We start from the raw sequence: 17,861 nt of genomic DNA, 5'->3' as shown, positions 1-17,861 counted from the left end.
GATAACGGCACTGAGCCTTTAAAACAATGTTTTATGAGATTAGAGAACACATTGGGAGGGAGCTTAGACCATTCTTCCATACAGAATCTTTCCAGATCATTGATATCCTTCTTCTGCTCATGTGGACTGCCCTCTTTAATTCACACCACACGTTTTCAATGGTGTTCATGTCCGGAGACTAAGATGGCCATGGCACAATTAAGATTTTGTAGTCAATTAACAATTGATTTGTGGATGTTGTGTGCTTGGGGTTGTGTTGCTGGAAGATCCACTTGCGGCCAAGTTTCAATCTCCTGGCGAAGGCACTCTTGCCTGACGACTCAAACTGATTTCTTCCTCTGCTTTATGATCGCGAAACATTTGTGGGCGTGGCTAGGCGTTTGCCCAGAGCAATGTGGTTGGCTAGCCAGGCAAGGTTGCCTCTGCCGGGAGACTGAAACTTGACTTAAAAGTGGATCTTCCAGCAAAGACAATAACCACAAGCACCAATCAAAATCCACAAAGAAATTGTTAATTGACCACAAAATTCAACATTTTGCAATGGCCTTCTCAATCTCCAGAGGTCAGTGCATAAGCGCAGATGAAAGATACCAAGGATCTGGAAAGATTCTGTATAAAATCCCTCCAATCTCATAAAACATTTTAGAAAAAGGCTCAGTGCCTTTTTATCCTGGCAAGGTGAGGTACTGAAAGGTCTTGAAAACAGGGGTGCCAATAATTTTTACCCCTATGTTAATTGTATCAATATAATATATAATTTCCCAATTTTTTAGCATAAAATATAGCTCGGTATTGGTATTATGTATTTTATACAGTCTTTTTTGCTAATCTTTATCAATAGTGCCAATAATTTTGGAACTGATAATATATGGGGCTTATGGTCCTTAGTCCTCCTTGGCATTACCAACACAAAGGTGGCTGGGCTGAAGCCCTCAACTGAATGCCTATAAAATTGACACTATTAACAATATAACACTTGCACTGAAACAGAATGCCACAGATTAAAATAGCCATTGGTATATTTTATTATATATATTTTTTTTACATACACAATATAATGAAAACAGAGATGAAGTCAGATGAAAATAGTCTTGCATAAACTTGGCGGTGAACGTCCTGGGACTAATGCCTTGGCCTGGAACGTTGAGTCAAGGCCTAAAATGGGTCCCACATCTTCTGTCAACTCAAAGTGTAAACCATTCACTTACCCTTGACTGAGAATGAATGGCCATTAGAGTGTTGAGCGCCCCTGTGGGAATGTACTGCTAGGCCAGGGTCTCCCCAAACATGGTCCTGGGGACACGTATTGTTTTTTTTTTGCCATAGCACTACACAGCTGATTCAAATAATCAAAGCTTGATGAGTTGGTTATTTAAATCAGCTGTGTAGTGCTAGGGCAAAAAACATGATGTGCACCAAGGGGGGGCAGGACCGTGTTGGGGAAACCCTGAGAGCAACAGCTCTATGTGGCAGCAAGTTTTAGCAGCCCTGTACATTGTTAAGAAGCAATGTGGTCTACTCTACACCATCCCAAGTCCTAATTCAATCTTGAGGAAAAGATGCAGTATATTTTAGTATCACTCTCATCTCATAAAAAAATGACATAGATGTCTCTATCTCCTGACCTTCAATCTAACGCAATGGGCCTCAATACAAATGTTACTTATCTCATTGAGATTGATGAGTTCTCCCTGTTTTATCATTTTTTTAAATTATGCCCATTTATGCCCAATATTCTAGAAGTTTCTACGCTTTACATACTTCACTTCCTGAAAACACCTAAATGCAAATACCATTATCAATTGAGGATGCCTTAGTAAAAGGAATTCCGGTCGATACTCTGGGTTGGGGGCACAAACCATCAGACAAGGGACACAATAGAAGGGTCCCATCAGAATGATACAGGAATATACACACCAAACCATAACAAGGCTTCAAACTGACTGGTCGCTATATTTAGCATGAAGTGTCATCTCACACCTACTCATTTGCAGTGGAGCTGGCCAGTAGGATATTTGCTTGAATAGTTTCATTTGCAGTAGATTCATACATTTTTTTTTTCAAACTTCACAAAGTTAGCAGTATTATCTCAAACATGAGATTTATTAAATCCAACATTATTTCCTGTGAGAGGAAGTCCCAATCAACAGAGAACTGAGCAGAAATGCACCCAGATGGGAGGAAATAGAAAAACATGTCCATGAGAAGGAAAAGAAAAATGGTGTGGTCCAGTCCGGTTTTGGGTGCCAATCTTCACTGGAGCTGGCCCCCTCAATTAGACAGTAGATTGTGGTCCAGACAGTCCATTACAAAGCAAGAGGTTTTGTATCCTGAGTGCGTAGTTTCAAAATGCAATAAGGACTGAAGACAAAGGTATAATTCTTTGCACCTTGCTAGATAGGATTACAAACCAAGTGACACAGTAGAGGCGTTCAGCCCCCTATACCTTTAAGCAGTTTTGATAAAACCAGAAAGATGAAGAGCCTTTGAGGCCTGAGAGGTTATTGGTGAGCTGCACTGGCTGATAGGCACAAAGTTGTGACACTTTGAAGGGGGGACGATTCAAGAGACAAACAATTGTGGCTCGGGCAGAAGTCTCGAAAGGGGATCTGACTTTGTCTTTCAAAGCAAGAATAACAACTCCACATCAATATGAAAAAAATAAGATCTACCCCTTACAGCAGACAAGACCACTGGTTCTAACGGGTCATACGGTTTACCGTAAAAAACATTTTTTCATCCTCCTTGGTCACCTGAAGTCCATTTTCCATTTGTGTTGTCAATCTTACTGCCAGGTTAGGTTTATATAGAACGTATACCTTAGACTGTGTCAACCTGTGGAACGCACTTCTGACACCATATATGTAAGCCAACGTAAAACATTTTAGCGCTTACAAATGGCCAAAACCGACATAAGATCATTCTACAAACCAATCTACACAAACCCATTGCAGGCGAAAACTCTAAAACAAAGTTCACACAGCCTTGAAGCAGGTGTCCGGTATTTCTTGTTAACATCATAAAACATTTCCCGTGGCTTTCAGATGACTGAAAAGGTGACACCATGGAGGTCTAACACAGGTCTGTGACTGTTTGGTAACGGCCAACTCTGCTAAATGGAGCTGAAGAGGCACCAGTCCACTGCCTTCCAATGAAAAATGCAATGGAAAACGTTGCATTGGTTTAATGGGACAGGCCAAATGACAAATCTGGCTTTCTTGGCATTCCTATTAGTCTCTACCAGCATTTTAGCATCAGAGAAGAAAACCATCTCTTGAAAGTTTAACCCACAACACTATAGCTCAATGATAATCATACACGTCAAACATTGATTCAGAGAGCATTGTTGTCATGCATAGGGGAGAAAAAAAAAAAAAAAAACCCTTCATGCAGGCTTTAGCATTTAGTCAACAGAAAATTATTTGAACACACTGCCCACAGACCATAATAAAATCTCTCGCTGTGCGCACATATACACACACACACATACAAATATATTGGCACCCTTGAACGATTCACTATTTTCTTATCAAATAAGTTCACACCTATATTTGTTTGATTTACATCTGCACAGGACCAAGACATGTTTTTATCAAAACTGACATTTTGATTTAAGTCAAAATATGGCCTGGGTGACATTATTGGAATTCTAATAAATTTGGTTGGAGGCAAGTGATGTGTAATTTTTCCTCACTTATAAATTGCAAGTGCCTACAGGGTAAAAAATAGCCACCCAACCAGTTTTGAAAATAATAGATATTAAAGGGTCAGTTGTACAACTGAGATGTGTGTCCCCCATTTAACCCAACCCCTCTGAATCAAAGAGGTGGGTGACAGATTTTTACCTTGTCAGCTCGGGGATTCGATCCAGCAACCTTTCAATTACTGGCCTCAAAGCTTTAACCACTAGTACAATCTGTTCCACTGTAAAGTGCAAAGGTGCCTACATATTTGGCCACAACTGTACATATTTTGTACTAGGCATTAGTGGAGTTTAAATTCTTTTTTTAAACAAATGCAATTCATTATGAATTCATAACGTAATTATGACTGTTCATAATTGTATTAAGTACTGTTCAGATTAAGGAAAGATCATAAGAGACAATGGGACTTTAGAAGTGGATAGTCTGAGGTGTATGTACCGATGTATGAAAGAATAGAAGTTGGTGATCTGATTTATACGATCAATGTGGTTGTACTGACTGAATATTGAGATTGGGCAATCTCAGATTTCCCCTTTACTTCCTAATCCAATCAGGTGTGGGAAAACAAAAGACAACTAAAGGCAGAATATGACAAATTGCTTTCAAAACAACTAGTGTCCATTTCTACTAGCCAAACTCCCCCAACACAAGCATTGTTTACTTACAACAGTTGGAAAAATAAAAACAAATAAATCAAAAGGCACTTATGATTGCAGGGGAAGGAAAAAGAACCAATCAAAACAGTCATTAGCTATCCCCTGCCTTTGTATCATAAGTGCTTCCTGATATCAAGCCTTTCCCCCCCTCCAACATCTCGCTTGTGCCAAAACCATCCTGCAAAAACAGAAAGGGAGAAACAGAAAAATATAGGTAGTGTGGCGCCATCTGGTGGCTAAGGCTGGGAGCTGCCCTGGCTATCTGGGTCTGTGCCCGAGGAGCTGGTGTCCGAGTCCGAGTGCTCATCGTTGTCCTCCGGTGGGCACTTCTCCCGTATGCGCCTCTGGGTGGCACTCAAGCGTGCCAGTAGGCCCTGGTAATCGAAGCGACCCCTCTTCTCTCCAAAAGGGTCCTGGACGTATGTAAGGAGAGAAAGAGTGTGGGATATGCAGCTCATATTTCAACATCTCATATTTTCCACTGTGGTGGAGGTTTAAAGCATGTGGGAGAAGTATATACTGTGTTGTTTAAATTAATTTTGTATAAGTGTACAAATAATTTATTTATACATGTGTAGAGAGAACCGTCTGTAAATAAACCGGGACAAATTACTTTGGCAATGAAGAGTCAAATGAACGACGAGCGTCTGCGTTGCCAAGGGCTAAAATAGAAGTCGTTCCTATTTTTGACACAGATCGCACTGCAAGTCCTGCCTCTCCCATCTCCTCATTGGTTTATAGAAGCAGGTACCCATGTGCCATCTCCTCATTGGTTATACCCACGTGGGTGATTAAAATAAACTTTTGCCGGTCGTCGTGGTAATACTATGAAAGTTCAGATGCCAATCACCATATAAGTTCAAAGATGAAAAAGCCTGGAAGCGGGAGAGATGACTAGAAATGATTCGGTTGACCGTTTATGTGTGGATTAATTGTCAGAGTAGAGGACCTTGTGCATTTCAGGTAAAATAACTCAATGTTTATATCCCAGGACAAATTAGCTAGTAACAGCAAGCTAGCTAACTAGGACAAATCAGCTAGCATGTGAAAGCTAGCAAGCTAAATTGCCATACATGTTTAATGCTTTTTGACCTGTCCCCAAATCAATGTAATTGGTTCAGAGTTTGTTTTGATATTTTAACCTGCGTGTCGTGATCGCGTTTGGTGCGGGTGGACAAAATAAATTGATACACGATGGCGCACGCGCGCAGCCGGTTTGGGTTCCGTGTTACGGTCGGATACCGAGCAGTTGCCATACCAGGCGGTGATGCAACCGGTCAGGAAGCTGTCAATGGTGCAACTTGAAACTCTCGACCCACTCTACTACAGCCTCGTCAATGTGAATGGGGGCCTGTTCGGCCCTCCTCATCCTGTAGTCCACGATCATCTCCTTTGTCTTGCTCACGTTGAGGGAGAGGTTGTTGTCCTGGCACCACACTGCCAGGTCTCTGACGACCTTCCTAAAGGCTGTCTCATCATTGTCGGTGATCAGGCCTACCACCGTTGTGTTGTCAGAAAACTTAATGGTTTTGAAGTTGTGCTTGGCCAAGCAGTCGTGGCTGAACAGGGAGTACAGGAGGGGACTGAGCACGCACCCCTGAGGGACCACCATGATGAGGATCAGCGTGGCAGATGTGTTGTTGTTTACACTTACCACCTGTGGGCAGCCCATCAGGAAATCCAGGATCCAGTTGCAGAGGGCAGTGTTAGGTTCCAGGGTCCTTAGCTTAGTGATGAGCTTTGTGGGCACTATGGTGTTTAACACTAAGCTGTAGTCAATGAACTGCATTCTCACCTAGGTGTTCCTTTTGTCCAGGTGGGAAAGGGCAGTGTGGAGTGCGATTGAGACATCTGAAAAATTCACAAGAGGCGCAATGTACCTCACCAGAGAAAGCATCTGAGCGAGCAAAACAGCACCCCCCTGTCTCTGTATGCTGTCTGGTCCAAAAGAGTATGACATTGTTGCAGTCCGTAGCATTGAATGCAAGGGAAGCCAGTGAGCATTTGGCCTCCCTTGATAAAAATAATAAATAAAATAAAAAGTATAAAATAGCCAATCAGCATTAAGCTAAACTGAGTGAGCTCAATTGTGAATGGTCCTGGCAGACCAAAAAAAAAAAAAAAAAAAAGTGTCAATGGAAGCCAGTTTGCATTTTGCAAACTGAGCATCAAGAGCACACATCACTGATAGAAACAACTTAAATTGCATTTGTTGTGCTCCTCCGGTGGCTAGCTAGCAAAAACCGTGTCTTTCCTAAATTAGCCATGGATGGAGATAGGGATTTGGTTTTACTTAATTCTCCTTACTGGCCAATGATTATAACAGTGATTCTAATCCAACCATTAATTAACCATATATTGTTGTGCCCCTGGCCTGAGAGTTCAATAAGTAGAAGGCTAATGTTAACTACGAAAGAAAGTTAAGCTAGCGAGCAAGCAAGCATTTTAGCCAGGTAGTCTAGAACAACAAAAAATAAAAGCGTGTACTGTATGACAGAGTGATCATCAACATGAGAGAGGATGGCATTGGCGGGTGAGTCAATGTTTTTTTTTTCTACTTGCACGTACACAAATCAGAACCATGGACAGCCACATGATTTTATATTGTTTTTGGTATCTTTTAGTTGTCACCGTATTAGACTAAGCATGGGTGATTTGATGATGTTGAAATGGTGGTGGTACAGTGGAGGCAGCTCCTGTTTTCTTTGCGACTTGCGGTAACTGTGGTTCTAAATCAATAGTTGTTTAGTAGTCCAAAAATGTTGGAAACATTAACTTGCTTGACCATGTAACTGTTACACGCACTGCTACTGCTCGTGGATATCATTATGTTTCTGCGTTCATTATGAAGGAAGTTGGAGGTAGTTTCGTGTTCAAATAATCAAAGCTTGATGATTAGTTGATTATTTGAGTCAGCTGTGTAGTGCTAGGGCAATAATCAAAAAACGTGCACCCCTAGGGGTCCCGAGGACCTAGTTTGGGACCCCTGCTCTAACCCCAGGGAAGGTGCAGTGCATCAGGATGTGTGATGCATTATTACCCGTGTGTTCTGCTTCTCCAAGGTGCATAGAAGAAACATGTACACACACAGAGAGAGACACAGCGAGAATGAGGTCTCTGGCAATACCTGCATGTTCTGTCCCTGTTGGTGTAGTCTCTCTTTGCAGACCCCCTCGTAGAAGTCATAGTACTCCAGGAATGATTTCTCCATCACACTCCTGCAACACAGGAACATCCATGAGGTTAATTAACCACCAACAAAGTGCTAAAACGACTACAAATTAAAATGACTCGCCATTGAAAGCGGTGTTCCTTCTAAAAATGCATTGTGGGTCAGTGGCTTTGAACATGTCTCTTGTAATCCAATCTGTTAAGAAGGTTCAACAATATGCCTCATGTACAATAAGGAGATTAGACGTGGCCTGTAGCTTTAATTTGGAGTTTAGGCATATACAGTCCCTTCAGAAAGTATTCACACCTCTTGACTTTTCCCACATTTTGTTGTTACAAAGTGGGATTGAAATGGATTACATTTTCGAGCACGATCTACACAAAATTCTAAATATTAATGGAAAATAAAACTATTTTTTGATTAGATAAGTATTCAATCGCCCGAGTCAACACGTTAGTCACCTTTGGCATCGATTATTGCTGTGAGTGTCTGGGTAAGTCGAAGAGCTTGGAAAACCTGGATTGTACAATATTTCCCATTATTCTTTTTTAAATTCTTCAAGCTCTGTCAAGTTAGACAGCCATTTGCAAGTCTTGCCATAGATTCTCTAGACAATTTAAGTCAAAACTGCAACTAGGCCACTCAGGAACACACAATGTAATCTTGGTAAGTAACTCGTGTACATTTGGCCTGGCATTTTAGGTTATTATCCTGCAGAAAGGTCTATTTGTCTCCCAGTGTCTGTTGGAAAGGAGAATTAACAAGGTTTTCCCTCTAGGATTTCACCTGCGTTTAGCATACACATAACATGATGCAGCCACCACCATGCTTGAAAATATGAAGTGGTACTCAGTGATGTGTTGTGTTGAATTTTCCCCAAACATAATGCTTTGTATGCAGTATTACTTTAGTGCCTTATGCAAACAGGACGCATGTTTGGGAATATTTTTATTATGTACAGGCTTGCTTCTTCTCATTCCATCATTTAGGTTAGCATTGTGGAGTAACTACAATGTTGTTGATTCATCCTCAGTTTTTTTCATATCACAGCCATTTAACGCCAACTGCTTTAAAATCACCATTGGCCTCATGGTGATGCACTCCCTAAGGGGTTTCCTTCCTCTCAGTCAACCGAGCTAGGATGCCTGTATCATTGTAGTGACTGGGTGTATCGATACACCATCCAAAGTGTCATTAATAACTACCCCATTCAAAAGGCATATTCAATGTTTGTTTTTTTAAATTATTTATACACACCTACCAATAGGTGCCCTTTTCGAGGCAGCGTAAAAATGGGGGTGGGGGGAACAATGCAAATAGTCCGGGTAGCCATTTGATTAGCTGTTCAGGAGTCTTATGGCTTGGGGGGGGGGGGGGGGAGAAGCTGTTAGATGTGGCACTCCAGTACAGCTGGTTGTCATGAGGTTGGCCTGGGGGTAGGTTTATGACAGTCATAAATACCTCTTCCCCCCTTTTTCCTCTCTCTACCCTACTGATGTTACATTTGAAAACCCCTGGGTTAAAATAGAGATTCTGGGAACATCAGAAGGTGGGCGGAAATTAACTATATTCTGGTAAACTATATTCTGGTAATCTGACCAATGGTTCTTAATGAATATGATGTCAGTTCGGCTGTCATCTGAGACATTCATCCATTTCTTTATTTCACCTTTATTTCACCTGGTAGGCTAGTTGAAAACAAGTTCTCATTTACAATTGCGACCTGGCCAAGATAAAGCAAAGCAGTTCGACACGAACAACAGAGTTACACATTGAGTAAAACAAACATACAGTCAATAATACAGTAGAAAAATGGGTCTATATACAATGTGAGCAAATGAGGTGAGGTAAGGGAGGTAAAGGCAAAAAAAAAAAAAAAGCCATGGTGGCAAAATAAATACAATATAGCAAGTAAGTAACACAATCAATGATAAGATGACAAACTCTACAGTGGAAAGTCTACACAGTTATCGGATTCACATGGAATTGTTGTTCACTTTAAATGTTTGAACATTAAATTATTCGTGATGGGAGAAATGTGATTTTAGCTTCTAAAATGTGTTTTCATAAGGTTAGGGCTCTGCTCAATCAGTGGCCCGCCCCTGTGAAGGGACATGGGCTATAAAACTTTTCAAACACGCCCTTCCAACTACCGCCTACTGAAGCGCAGCTCAGAGTAAATATTTATTGCATTTTCCTTTTCCAAATGTGCGGTAATTTAGAATACATAAGATACTGTATTTACGATAGCACAGCTTCGCCCTTTGTTCCTCAGTCTTCCCGCTCTTTCACTCAAACCCAGTCCCTTTTGTGTAACAAGCTGTCATATCTGTTCCGCCCGCTAGGGACGTTTTACTTTATGACGTAATGAAGTTATAATTAATTGTGTGTAATTCTGTGTGATTAGTTAGGTATTTAGTAAATAAATAATTAAACCCAATTTTGTATTGCTGATTCAACTTGTTGGCCAGGGTTTGTGAAGATTACCAAGAATTTACAACTTTCAGATGAGACCGAATTAAGGTGACGATTAATATTGACTGCTATTGATGTAAAATATTACTAGGTCCTTAAGAGTTTATTCAGAAGATAACAGCTCTATAAATACTCTTTCGCGGTGCCCCAACTCTCTAGTTAATTACATTAACATGATTAGCTCAATCAGGTGATATTAATTACGGAGAAATTATTTTATAGAATAGCATGTCATATCACTTCATCTGGCATAGCCAAAGACACGACATTGTTGTGCAGTAGCAGAGAGAAGTATATGACTAGGGTGGCTGGAGTCTGACAATTTCTAGGGCCTTCCACCGACACCGCCTGGTATAGAGGTCCTGGATGGTAGGGAGCGTGGCCCCTGTGATGTACTGGGCCGTACACACTACCCTCTGTAGTGCCTTGTGGTCGGGGGCCGAGCAGTTGCCATACCAGGCAGTAATGTAACCGGGCAGGATGCTCTCGATGGTGCAGCTGTCAAACATTTTGAAGATCTGAGGACCCATGGCAAATCTTTTCAATTTCCTGAGGGGGAAGAGGCACTGTGGTGCCCTCTTCACGACAGTCTTTGGACAGTGTGTTTGGACCATGATAGTATGTTGGTGATGTGGACACCAAGGAACTTGAAGCTCTCAACCTGCTCCACTACAGCCCTGTCGATGAGAATGGGGGCGTGCTCTGTTGGGGTGGTATGCAAATTGGAGTGGGTCTAGGGTTTCTGGGATAAAGGTGTTGTGAGCCATGACCAGCCTTTCAAAGTACTTCATGGCTACAGACGTTGAGTGCTATGGGTCGGGAGTCATTTAGGCAGGTTACCTTGGCGTCCCTGGGTACAGGGACTTGAAACATGTTATTACAGACATGGTCAGGGACAGGTTGAAAATGTCAATGAAGACATGCCAGTTGATCAGCGCATGCTCAGAGTACAAGTCCTTGTAATCCATCTGGGCCTGCAGCCGCCTTGTGAATGTTGACCTGTTTAAAGGTCTTACATCTGCTACGGAGAGGATGATCACAGTCATCCGGAACAGCTGATGCTCTCATACATGCTTCAGTGTTGCTTGCCTCAAAGCAAGTATAGAAGTTATTCAGCTCGTCTGGTAGGCTCGTGTCACTGGGCAGCTTGCGGAAGTGCTTCCCTTAGTAGTCCGTAATAGTTTGCAAGCCCTGCCACATCAGACGAGCATCAGAGCCGGTGAAGTACGATTCAATCTTAGTCCTGTATTGCCTGTTTGACAGTTCATCGGAGGGCATAGCAGGATTTCTTATTAGTGTCCAGGTTAGAGGCCCGCTCCTTGAAAGTGGCAGCTCTAGCCTTTAGCTCTGTGAGGATGTTGCCTGTAATCCATGGCTTCTGGTTGGGGTATGCATGTACGGTCACTGTGGGGATGACGTCATCGATTAACTTATTGATGAAACCAGTAACTGATGTGGTGTACTCTTCAATGTCATCAGAAGAATCCAGGAAAATATTCCAGTCTGTGCTAGCAAAACAGCCCTGTAGCTTAGCATCTGTGTCATCAATCATGTGAAAACAATTATTGCACAGAGTCCATTCAACTTATCTGACTTGTTAAGCGAATTCTTACTCCTGAAGTTATTTAGGCTTACCATAACAAAAGGGGTTGAATACTTAGACTCAAAACATGTCAGCTTTTCATTTGTTATTAATTTCTAAAAACATAATTGCACTTTGACATTAAGGGGTTTTGTGTGTAGATCAGTGACAAAATGACAATGTAATCATTTTAAACTCAGGCTGTAACAACAAAATGTGGAAAAAGTCAAGGTGTGTGCATACTTTCTGAAGCCATTGTAGCTGGATCTAGACAATAAATGCGTGGAACATTGACTCATCTCGACATCAGTCCACTTTTGAGTTTTCAAAAGGGCCTCAAACTTTTATTTTGGAGTGAACAATCCAAGACGAACTCACCACAGGGCTTCTGGACAGGGCACCTTCCCATCCAGCATGTCACATACAGCCACGCGCATGGTCTCATGGCGGATGCACTCATTGTAGTTCTTGCTGTCCCCCGGGTGTCTCTCCTGGCAAAGGGAGTGTCAGAGGGAGCAGGTGTAAAGGGGACAATTCTCAAGACACAAAGTGACACATTCCACACTGGTATGGTCAGTCTGTAGCTGTTGACAGAAAAAACGCTTTTCACACACACGTTTACACAAACTTCTACAAATGGGGAAGAAATGGCAAACGGGCTAAATAGACAAATAGAACACCGGCTGAAGACTTCTGTAAGTCAGACAGTTATATTACGTCACAATATTATATGCCAAAAGAACAGTAGCTTTGTTGATCAAAATGGGTGCATTTCTTCAGTGAACCACATTCCCCATAAGGCTGTAGGATTTAAACTGCATTCTGGGGATTGTGGTTTGGCTTGCCAGCTAAATTAGAGGCCAACTTACCAGTGGGCTATAGGCTTACCTGTTCAAAGCCTGGCTCATTGTGGTAAGGGTTCTCAGTCATCAGAGACTGGATGGAGATCAGAACTGAGGAGATGCTTTGGGCCGGGCTCCATGCTGGCCCTGTCCAAGTCCTACACAACAACCCAGAACAAATAGAAGTTTAAAGCACAAAAGATTCACGTCAGGAGCCCGCGCACTAAGCAAAATATTAAGTTTAAGTTGTATATGAACTACGGGGCTTCAACCAAAAAGTTACTGTAGACTGAATAGTAGCTCAATTTTATTATTCGGAGTGCAAGCTTTTGAACTCCCTGTAGGTTCTCGAGACTGACCAACACTACTATAAAGAGAACAAGAGGAAGTACTTCAAAGCTGAGTCAAAGAGCCATAGGTGCAAAATAGCATTACGATACATGGGCACGTTATTCCAAGAAAAATACAAATGTATTCTATTTAAAGCAGGAGAATGATGTCATCACATCCTCTGGGCCAAAGTCACCCACACAGACAGTGAGGGGGAGATCTGGACCAAGTCTGGGAGGAAGTGCTGACATGCAAGAAATGATCTGCGTCTCTACATAGAGAGCTGCCATAAATAAGCATGTTGAGCCAAAGAATGGCCTCTACCTGAATCTACCCCTTACAGTTGTGGTCAGACCAGGTCAGGCATTAATAATACAGACTGACTTGCAACTATTGGGCACAACTGTCTGCTGGTTTTCCATGCTCGTGTGTGTAATTAGGTGGAATCATGATATTGATTGCAGGTCTCATCACACAGTGTCCCAAGTATATCATTTGTAAGAGATGCTATTCTATGGGCCTGGGTTTAATAGGTAGACTTATGAATGCCTTGTTCCATTTCGACCCCTATTCTCCCCATCCCCTAGTTAGAAAGGGAACTGGGCATAGAAGTATGGGTTGCTCAGGTGCAGCAGGTTTCCCCTGAGCTGCAGGACCCTGGCTTACCCGAGGATGCTGAGGCATACTTTGCCGTTGCGGTAAAAGTTGGGGTTGAAGCGCACAGTGTTTTGGCCAGTGGTGATGAGCTTGACCCGTGGGGGGTGGATGGGGTAGTCCGGGGGGCAGCGGAACAGAAAGAGGAAGAAGCCTCCCTCGTAGGGCGTGTCGAAGGGTCCTGTGATGAGGGCATGGATCTGAGGAGGGAAGACTAGAGTCAGGACTAATATATAGGGAGTCGATGCGTTGAATATCTCCATAATTCGCATGGTTGCCATAATCCTCATAATAGTTGTGCAGAAGATAAATTCCAAGATGGCTGTTGTTCCTCTTGCCACAGCAACAGTTCTTCAAGGCTGTATTTTTTTGTTTAGTAAGTCCAATTTCATTTTTCTTTTGACTTAGTGTTTGTACTGAGTCTGTGGGTTATAATTTGGAAGACAAACAAGGGTAAATTACCTGATAAATACTTAAGTAAATTGTGGCCTGACTAAATTATGTTAACTTTCTTTCAAGAAGGATCCTCCCAACCACAACTTGAGCCAGGGATAGGAGTTGTTGGGGGAAGGCGTCTGGCTAGCTCAATGTACAACAGTAAGGTGGTCTGGACCTAGGTTCTGGAAGTCTGTGAGCTTTACCTTAGTCATGTCGTGAGGGTCAGGAACTACAAACATACCCGGGGGAGGCTCCTTGTAGATGGACATTATATCCCTGAGGAAAGAGTAAGAAGAGAAACTTAAGAAAATATGCAAATACACAAGGATAGTAGCCTGATCCCAGATCTGTTTGTGCTCTTGCCAACTTGGCATAACATTTAAAAAAAAAATGTTTACCTTCACTTAACTAGGCAAGTCAGTTAAAGAACAAATTGTTATTTTCAATGACAGCCTAGGAACTGCCTCGTTCAGGGGCAGAACGACATACGTTTTTACCTCGTCTGCTCGGGGATTTGATCTTGCAACCATTCGGTTACTAGTCCAACGCTCTAACCACTAGGCTACCTGCCGCCCATGAAAGCACAAGCAGACTGGCACTCGGGGCACCTTTGATGTCAACAATGTAATGTGGACAACGTTGTGTTCTTATGTTTCATAAGGTCATTATATTAATTACTGAGTCACATCATACGCAAATGGATTTACACATTATGATAACAGTAACTGACCAATTAATACAAACTATTGGCCTAACTAGTAGCCTAAGTAACCATTTTCTTAAGGCACATTTTCCTACAGGATTTACCCCCGTGTTTCACCAAAAAGGCTCAAACTTTTCTTTTTCCATCTATGCGGGCCAGCACCAGTGTCTCACTGGGCCATAGCTCTGATGGACTCGCTCTCCCTTGGAACCAAAGGCAGGCCTCTGGTACTTTTCAGTTGGAATTTACACCTCACAAAGCAACCGTTTTGATTATGCAGAGGTTGTCGACTCTGCTCTTCACAAATCCTGTCAGTCCTAGCTCTTCAGCTCTAGGCGGCATGCTGCCTTCTCCCTAGTTCTCAGCTATTAGCTTCGCCCAAAACTACATATTTTGAACTACAATCCTGACGCTGTTTTAACGTTTAGAAACGTCATTAATCATCGTTTGCGACAGGGCTTTCGAAACATACCGCCCCTATCTTTCACCAACGGGAAATAATCCTTAAAAAAAAAAGATCCATACAGTTATGGGTGCCTCCATCCAACGAAACTACACTTCTGCTACACTTTCCGAGTTATGCTTAGACACAGGTGTTCGGAACATGCTAGATTAAACAATCACTTTAACATGGCGATATGGACGTGTGGGAACACTAACCCTATGAAGGTGTATCAATTATTTTTTTAAATGTGAAAATTATTTCCCCCTGATATGAAAGGTGCTTCCAAAACCGTACTGCAAGCGACGAGTGTTAACGTTCAGATTGAGTGGCAGGGCTCTTAAACAAAACTCCAATACAGAAGACGCCTTTGGTCCAATGACTCATGTGTATGGTCAAGGAATTGAGAGTCGCGATCAAGGACTACGTCTAGCTATATAAAAACACAGTAGTGCAACACTGGTGTTTGTAGAAAAGTCGCGTTTATATTCACAGAAATACACGTGTGGTGTGGTTCTTTCGTTTTCAGACAGCATTGAAGTTGGAACCACATCCCATATGTTGTAACAGGCAAGCCCACCAGTGTATATCTGCATACTCAAATTATTACCTTTTGATTCGGAGAATGCATTGCTGGGACGTCTTCTCGTTGTCCCAGTCGGTACTTAGTGTTGGGTCCCAGGACGTTGCGTGAATCTGGGACAAGAGGCCCGCTCCGGCCACCCCCAAACCGATACCGCCCGGCAGAGCATTGGTGGCCGAGTAGGTGGGTATTGGAATGGCAGAGCCCACTACCGCGCTAAGAGCACCTGCACCTCCAAACCCGCTTCCAGTCCCCATGGTTGAGGTAGTTGCGGCTCCAGGGGCCATGACGGATAGGCCAGTCTCCGCAGCCGCTGCTGGGGATGGCGAGGCCGGGTTAGCTCCACTCGTCGAGTGGCCCGGCAGAGAATTACCCAAACTCGGTAACAGCGGAGCTCCATTTCCCTGACTACCAACACCTAACCCAATTTCACCATTAGCAACCTCTCCTACGCTATCCGCCATTGTAAATTAGCACGTGTTCAGGTTATAGCTAGCTTCAGTTATCGATACAGTAGTTTGTTTTGAGTCCGTCCTCACGCAGTCGGTAAATGAGGAAGAGCCGAAGATGACAAAAAGCGCTCCCACGGCATTGTATGCCTTTCTTCTCACCTCCAAAAGTAGCTAATCGTGTTTAGCTATGTCTTAAGAACCTACAAACTGTCCGTCGAAAAGTTCATGCTATAATATATTACCCGTCACATTCTCAGTTTTACCAGTCACCAACGCAGTTTGCGGTTTCAGCCTGTTTATCGCTTAGCTTTTTTCTTCGGTTTTCAATAACCACTTCCTCTCCACAGCACAGAATACATTTACTGCCACCTGGCTGCGATCTTCAGCATTGTAGTTCCACTCTGCGTCCACACCCGATTACAGAACATTCACCCCATTAAAAAAGGTGGAAATCTCAAAGTAGCCACATGTACATTAATTAAATGGTCACAATACATTAAATGGCTACATATGTATGGTTGTGTATGTGTAACATTTCCTTTAACTAGCCAAGTCAGTAAATAACTAATTCTTATTTACAATGACTGCCTACCCTGGCCAAACCCGGACGATGCTGGGTCAATTGTGCGCCGCCCTATGGGACTCCGAATCACAGCCGGATGAGATACAGCTTTAAAATCGAACCAGGGACTGTAGTGACGCCTCTTGCACTGAGAAGCAGTGCCTTAGAACGCCGTTTCCAGTATGCTCAGAGTGTTGTTACATTTGTATTTGAGGGGAGCAGTCATTTGTATAATTTTACTTTGTAAAAACCAGCACAGGCAAATCTGAAACATTTATTAATATGGCTGGGCTAAGCTATAGAACAGCGGCTGCCATAGAAACAAACGGAGCATTACTTTGTCTGTGGTTGCGCCATTAAAATGCAGAAAACCACTCTGTAGCCCAAACCGTTCAAAACTAAAGACCTACATTAACGGAGCTAAACATTTAAATAAATCTGGCCCAGATTGGTGAGATGCACTTAAGGGCTACACACAAATGACCCATGAGTAAGGAACTATCAAAACTATGAAAATATTTGTCATAAACCCTTCTTAATCTATAAACAAATGTTTGTCACAGAAAATCGATAATTGCAGTATGAATCCGATGAGGTCATTACCACTAAAAACATTTACAGGGACATTTAAGTGCGTCAGAATTTTATAGCCCGTCAAATTGTGCCACAGTTCAAAATAAATTGGGAACTACTGACCTAGCGAATAAAACTACTCCCCTCCGTATTTATGTGGACCGTGAAGCTACAACTTTGAACTTGGCGCTATACTCCAGCATTCTGGATTTGAGCTCAAATGTTGTCAGGCACAGTACATGACATCACATTTTATTTGAGGGTATACATGTTTTACCGTTTAGAATATGAAAGCACTTTATGCATCTAGTACCCCCATTTGAAGGTGTCATTTAGTATTTGGAAAAACTCACTTAATGTATTAAAGTAGTCAAAAAGTTTAGTATTTGGTGTCATGTTCCTAGCACGCAATGACTAAATCAAGCTTGTGACTAAATTTAGATGCATTTGCAGTTCTTTGGATTATGCCAGAAATTAAATGGTAAATAATGCATTAATGTGGATACTACCATGATTACTGATAATCATGAATACCGAGTGAGAAAGTTAAACACAGATCATACCCCTAAAAACATGCTAACCTCAAATCTTTCACAATTTATTATATTTAATCATGGCAGCATCCGCATGAATGTAGAAGTGTTCAGAAGCATATTCTATTCTTATTTACAATACATTATTTACCATTCATTT

General features: G+C 42.2%; 1 protein-coding gene across 1 annotated transcript; it reads right to left on the bottom strand.

Moving 5' to 3' along the window:
- Positions 1 to 1,004: 1,004 nt before the first annotated feature.
- On the bottom strand, positions 1,005 to 16,358 carry LOC139364597 (ubiquitin-conjugating enzyme E2 Z-like). Its single transcript, XM_071101472.1, has 7 exons — positions 15,609 to 16,358; positions 14,057 to 14,129; positions 13,428 to 13,615; positions 12,478 to 12,589; positions 11,968 to 12,080; positions 7,488 to 7,578; positions 1,005 to 4,773 (listed from the first exon to the last, which is right to left on the bottom strand). Exons 1-7 carry the CDS (start codon positions 16,043 to 16,045, stop codon positions 4,597 to 4,599), a joined length of 1,191 nt encoding a protein of 396 aa, XP_070957573.1. The 5' UTR covers positions 16,046 to 16,358; the 3' UTR covers positions 1,005 to 4,596.
- Between the last annotated feature and the right edge of the window lie 1,503 nt (positions 16,359 to 17,861).

The sequence above is a fragment of the Oncorhynchus clarkii genome, chromosome 13 (genome assembly GCF_045791955.1).
Source record: "Oncorhynchus clarkii lewisi isolate Uvic-CL-2024 chromosome 13, UVic_Ocla_1.0, whole genome shotgun sequence".
NCBI lineage: Eukaryota > Metazoa > Chordata > Actinopteri > Salmoniformes > Salmonidae > Oncorhynchus > Oncorhynchus clarkii.
This window is presented reverse-complemented; position numbering and strand designations above follow the sequence as displayed.

What these genes read in the sequence shown, in the direction of transcription:
- LOC139364597 (XM_071101472.1), bottom strand. Translation starts at nt 16,045, where the DNA reads ATGGCGGATAGCGTAGGAGAGGTTGCTAATGGTGAAATTGGGTTAGGT. An exon ending in TGCATTCTCCGAATCAAAAG is followed by an intron (nt 14,130 to 15,608) that starts GTAATAATTTGA and finishes CTCTTTCCTCAG; the next exon opens with GGATATAATGTCCATCTACA. An exon ending in ACCCTCACGACATGACTAAG is followed by an intron (nt 13,616 to 14,056) that starts GTAAAGCTCACA and finishes TTCCCTCCTCAG; the next exon opens with ATCCATGCCCTCATCACAGG.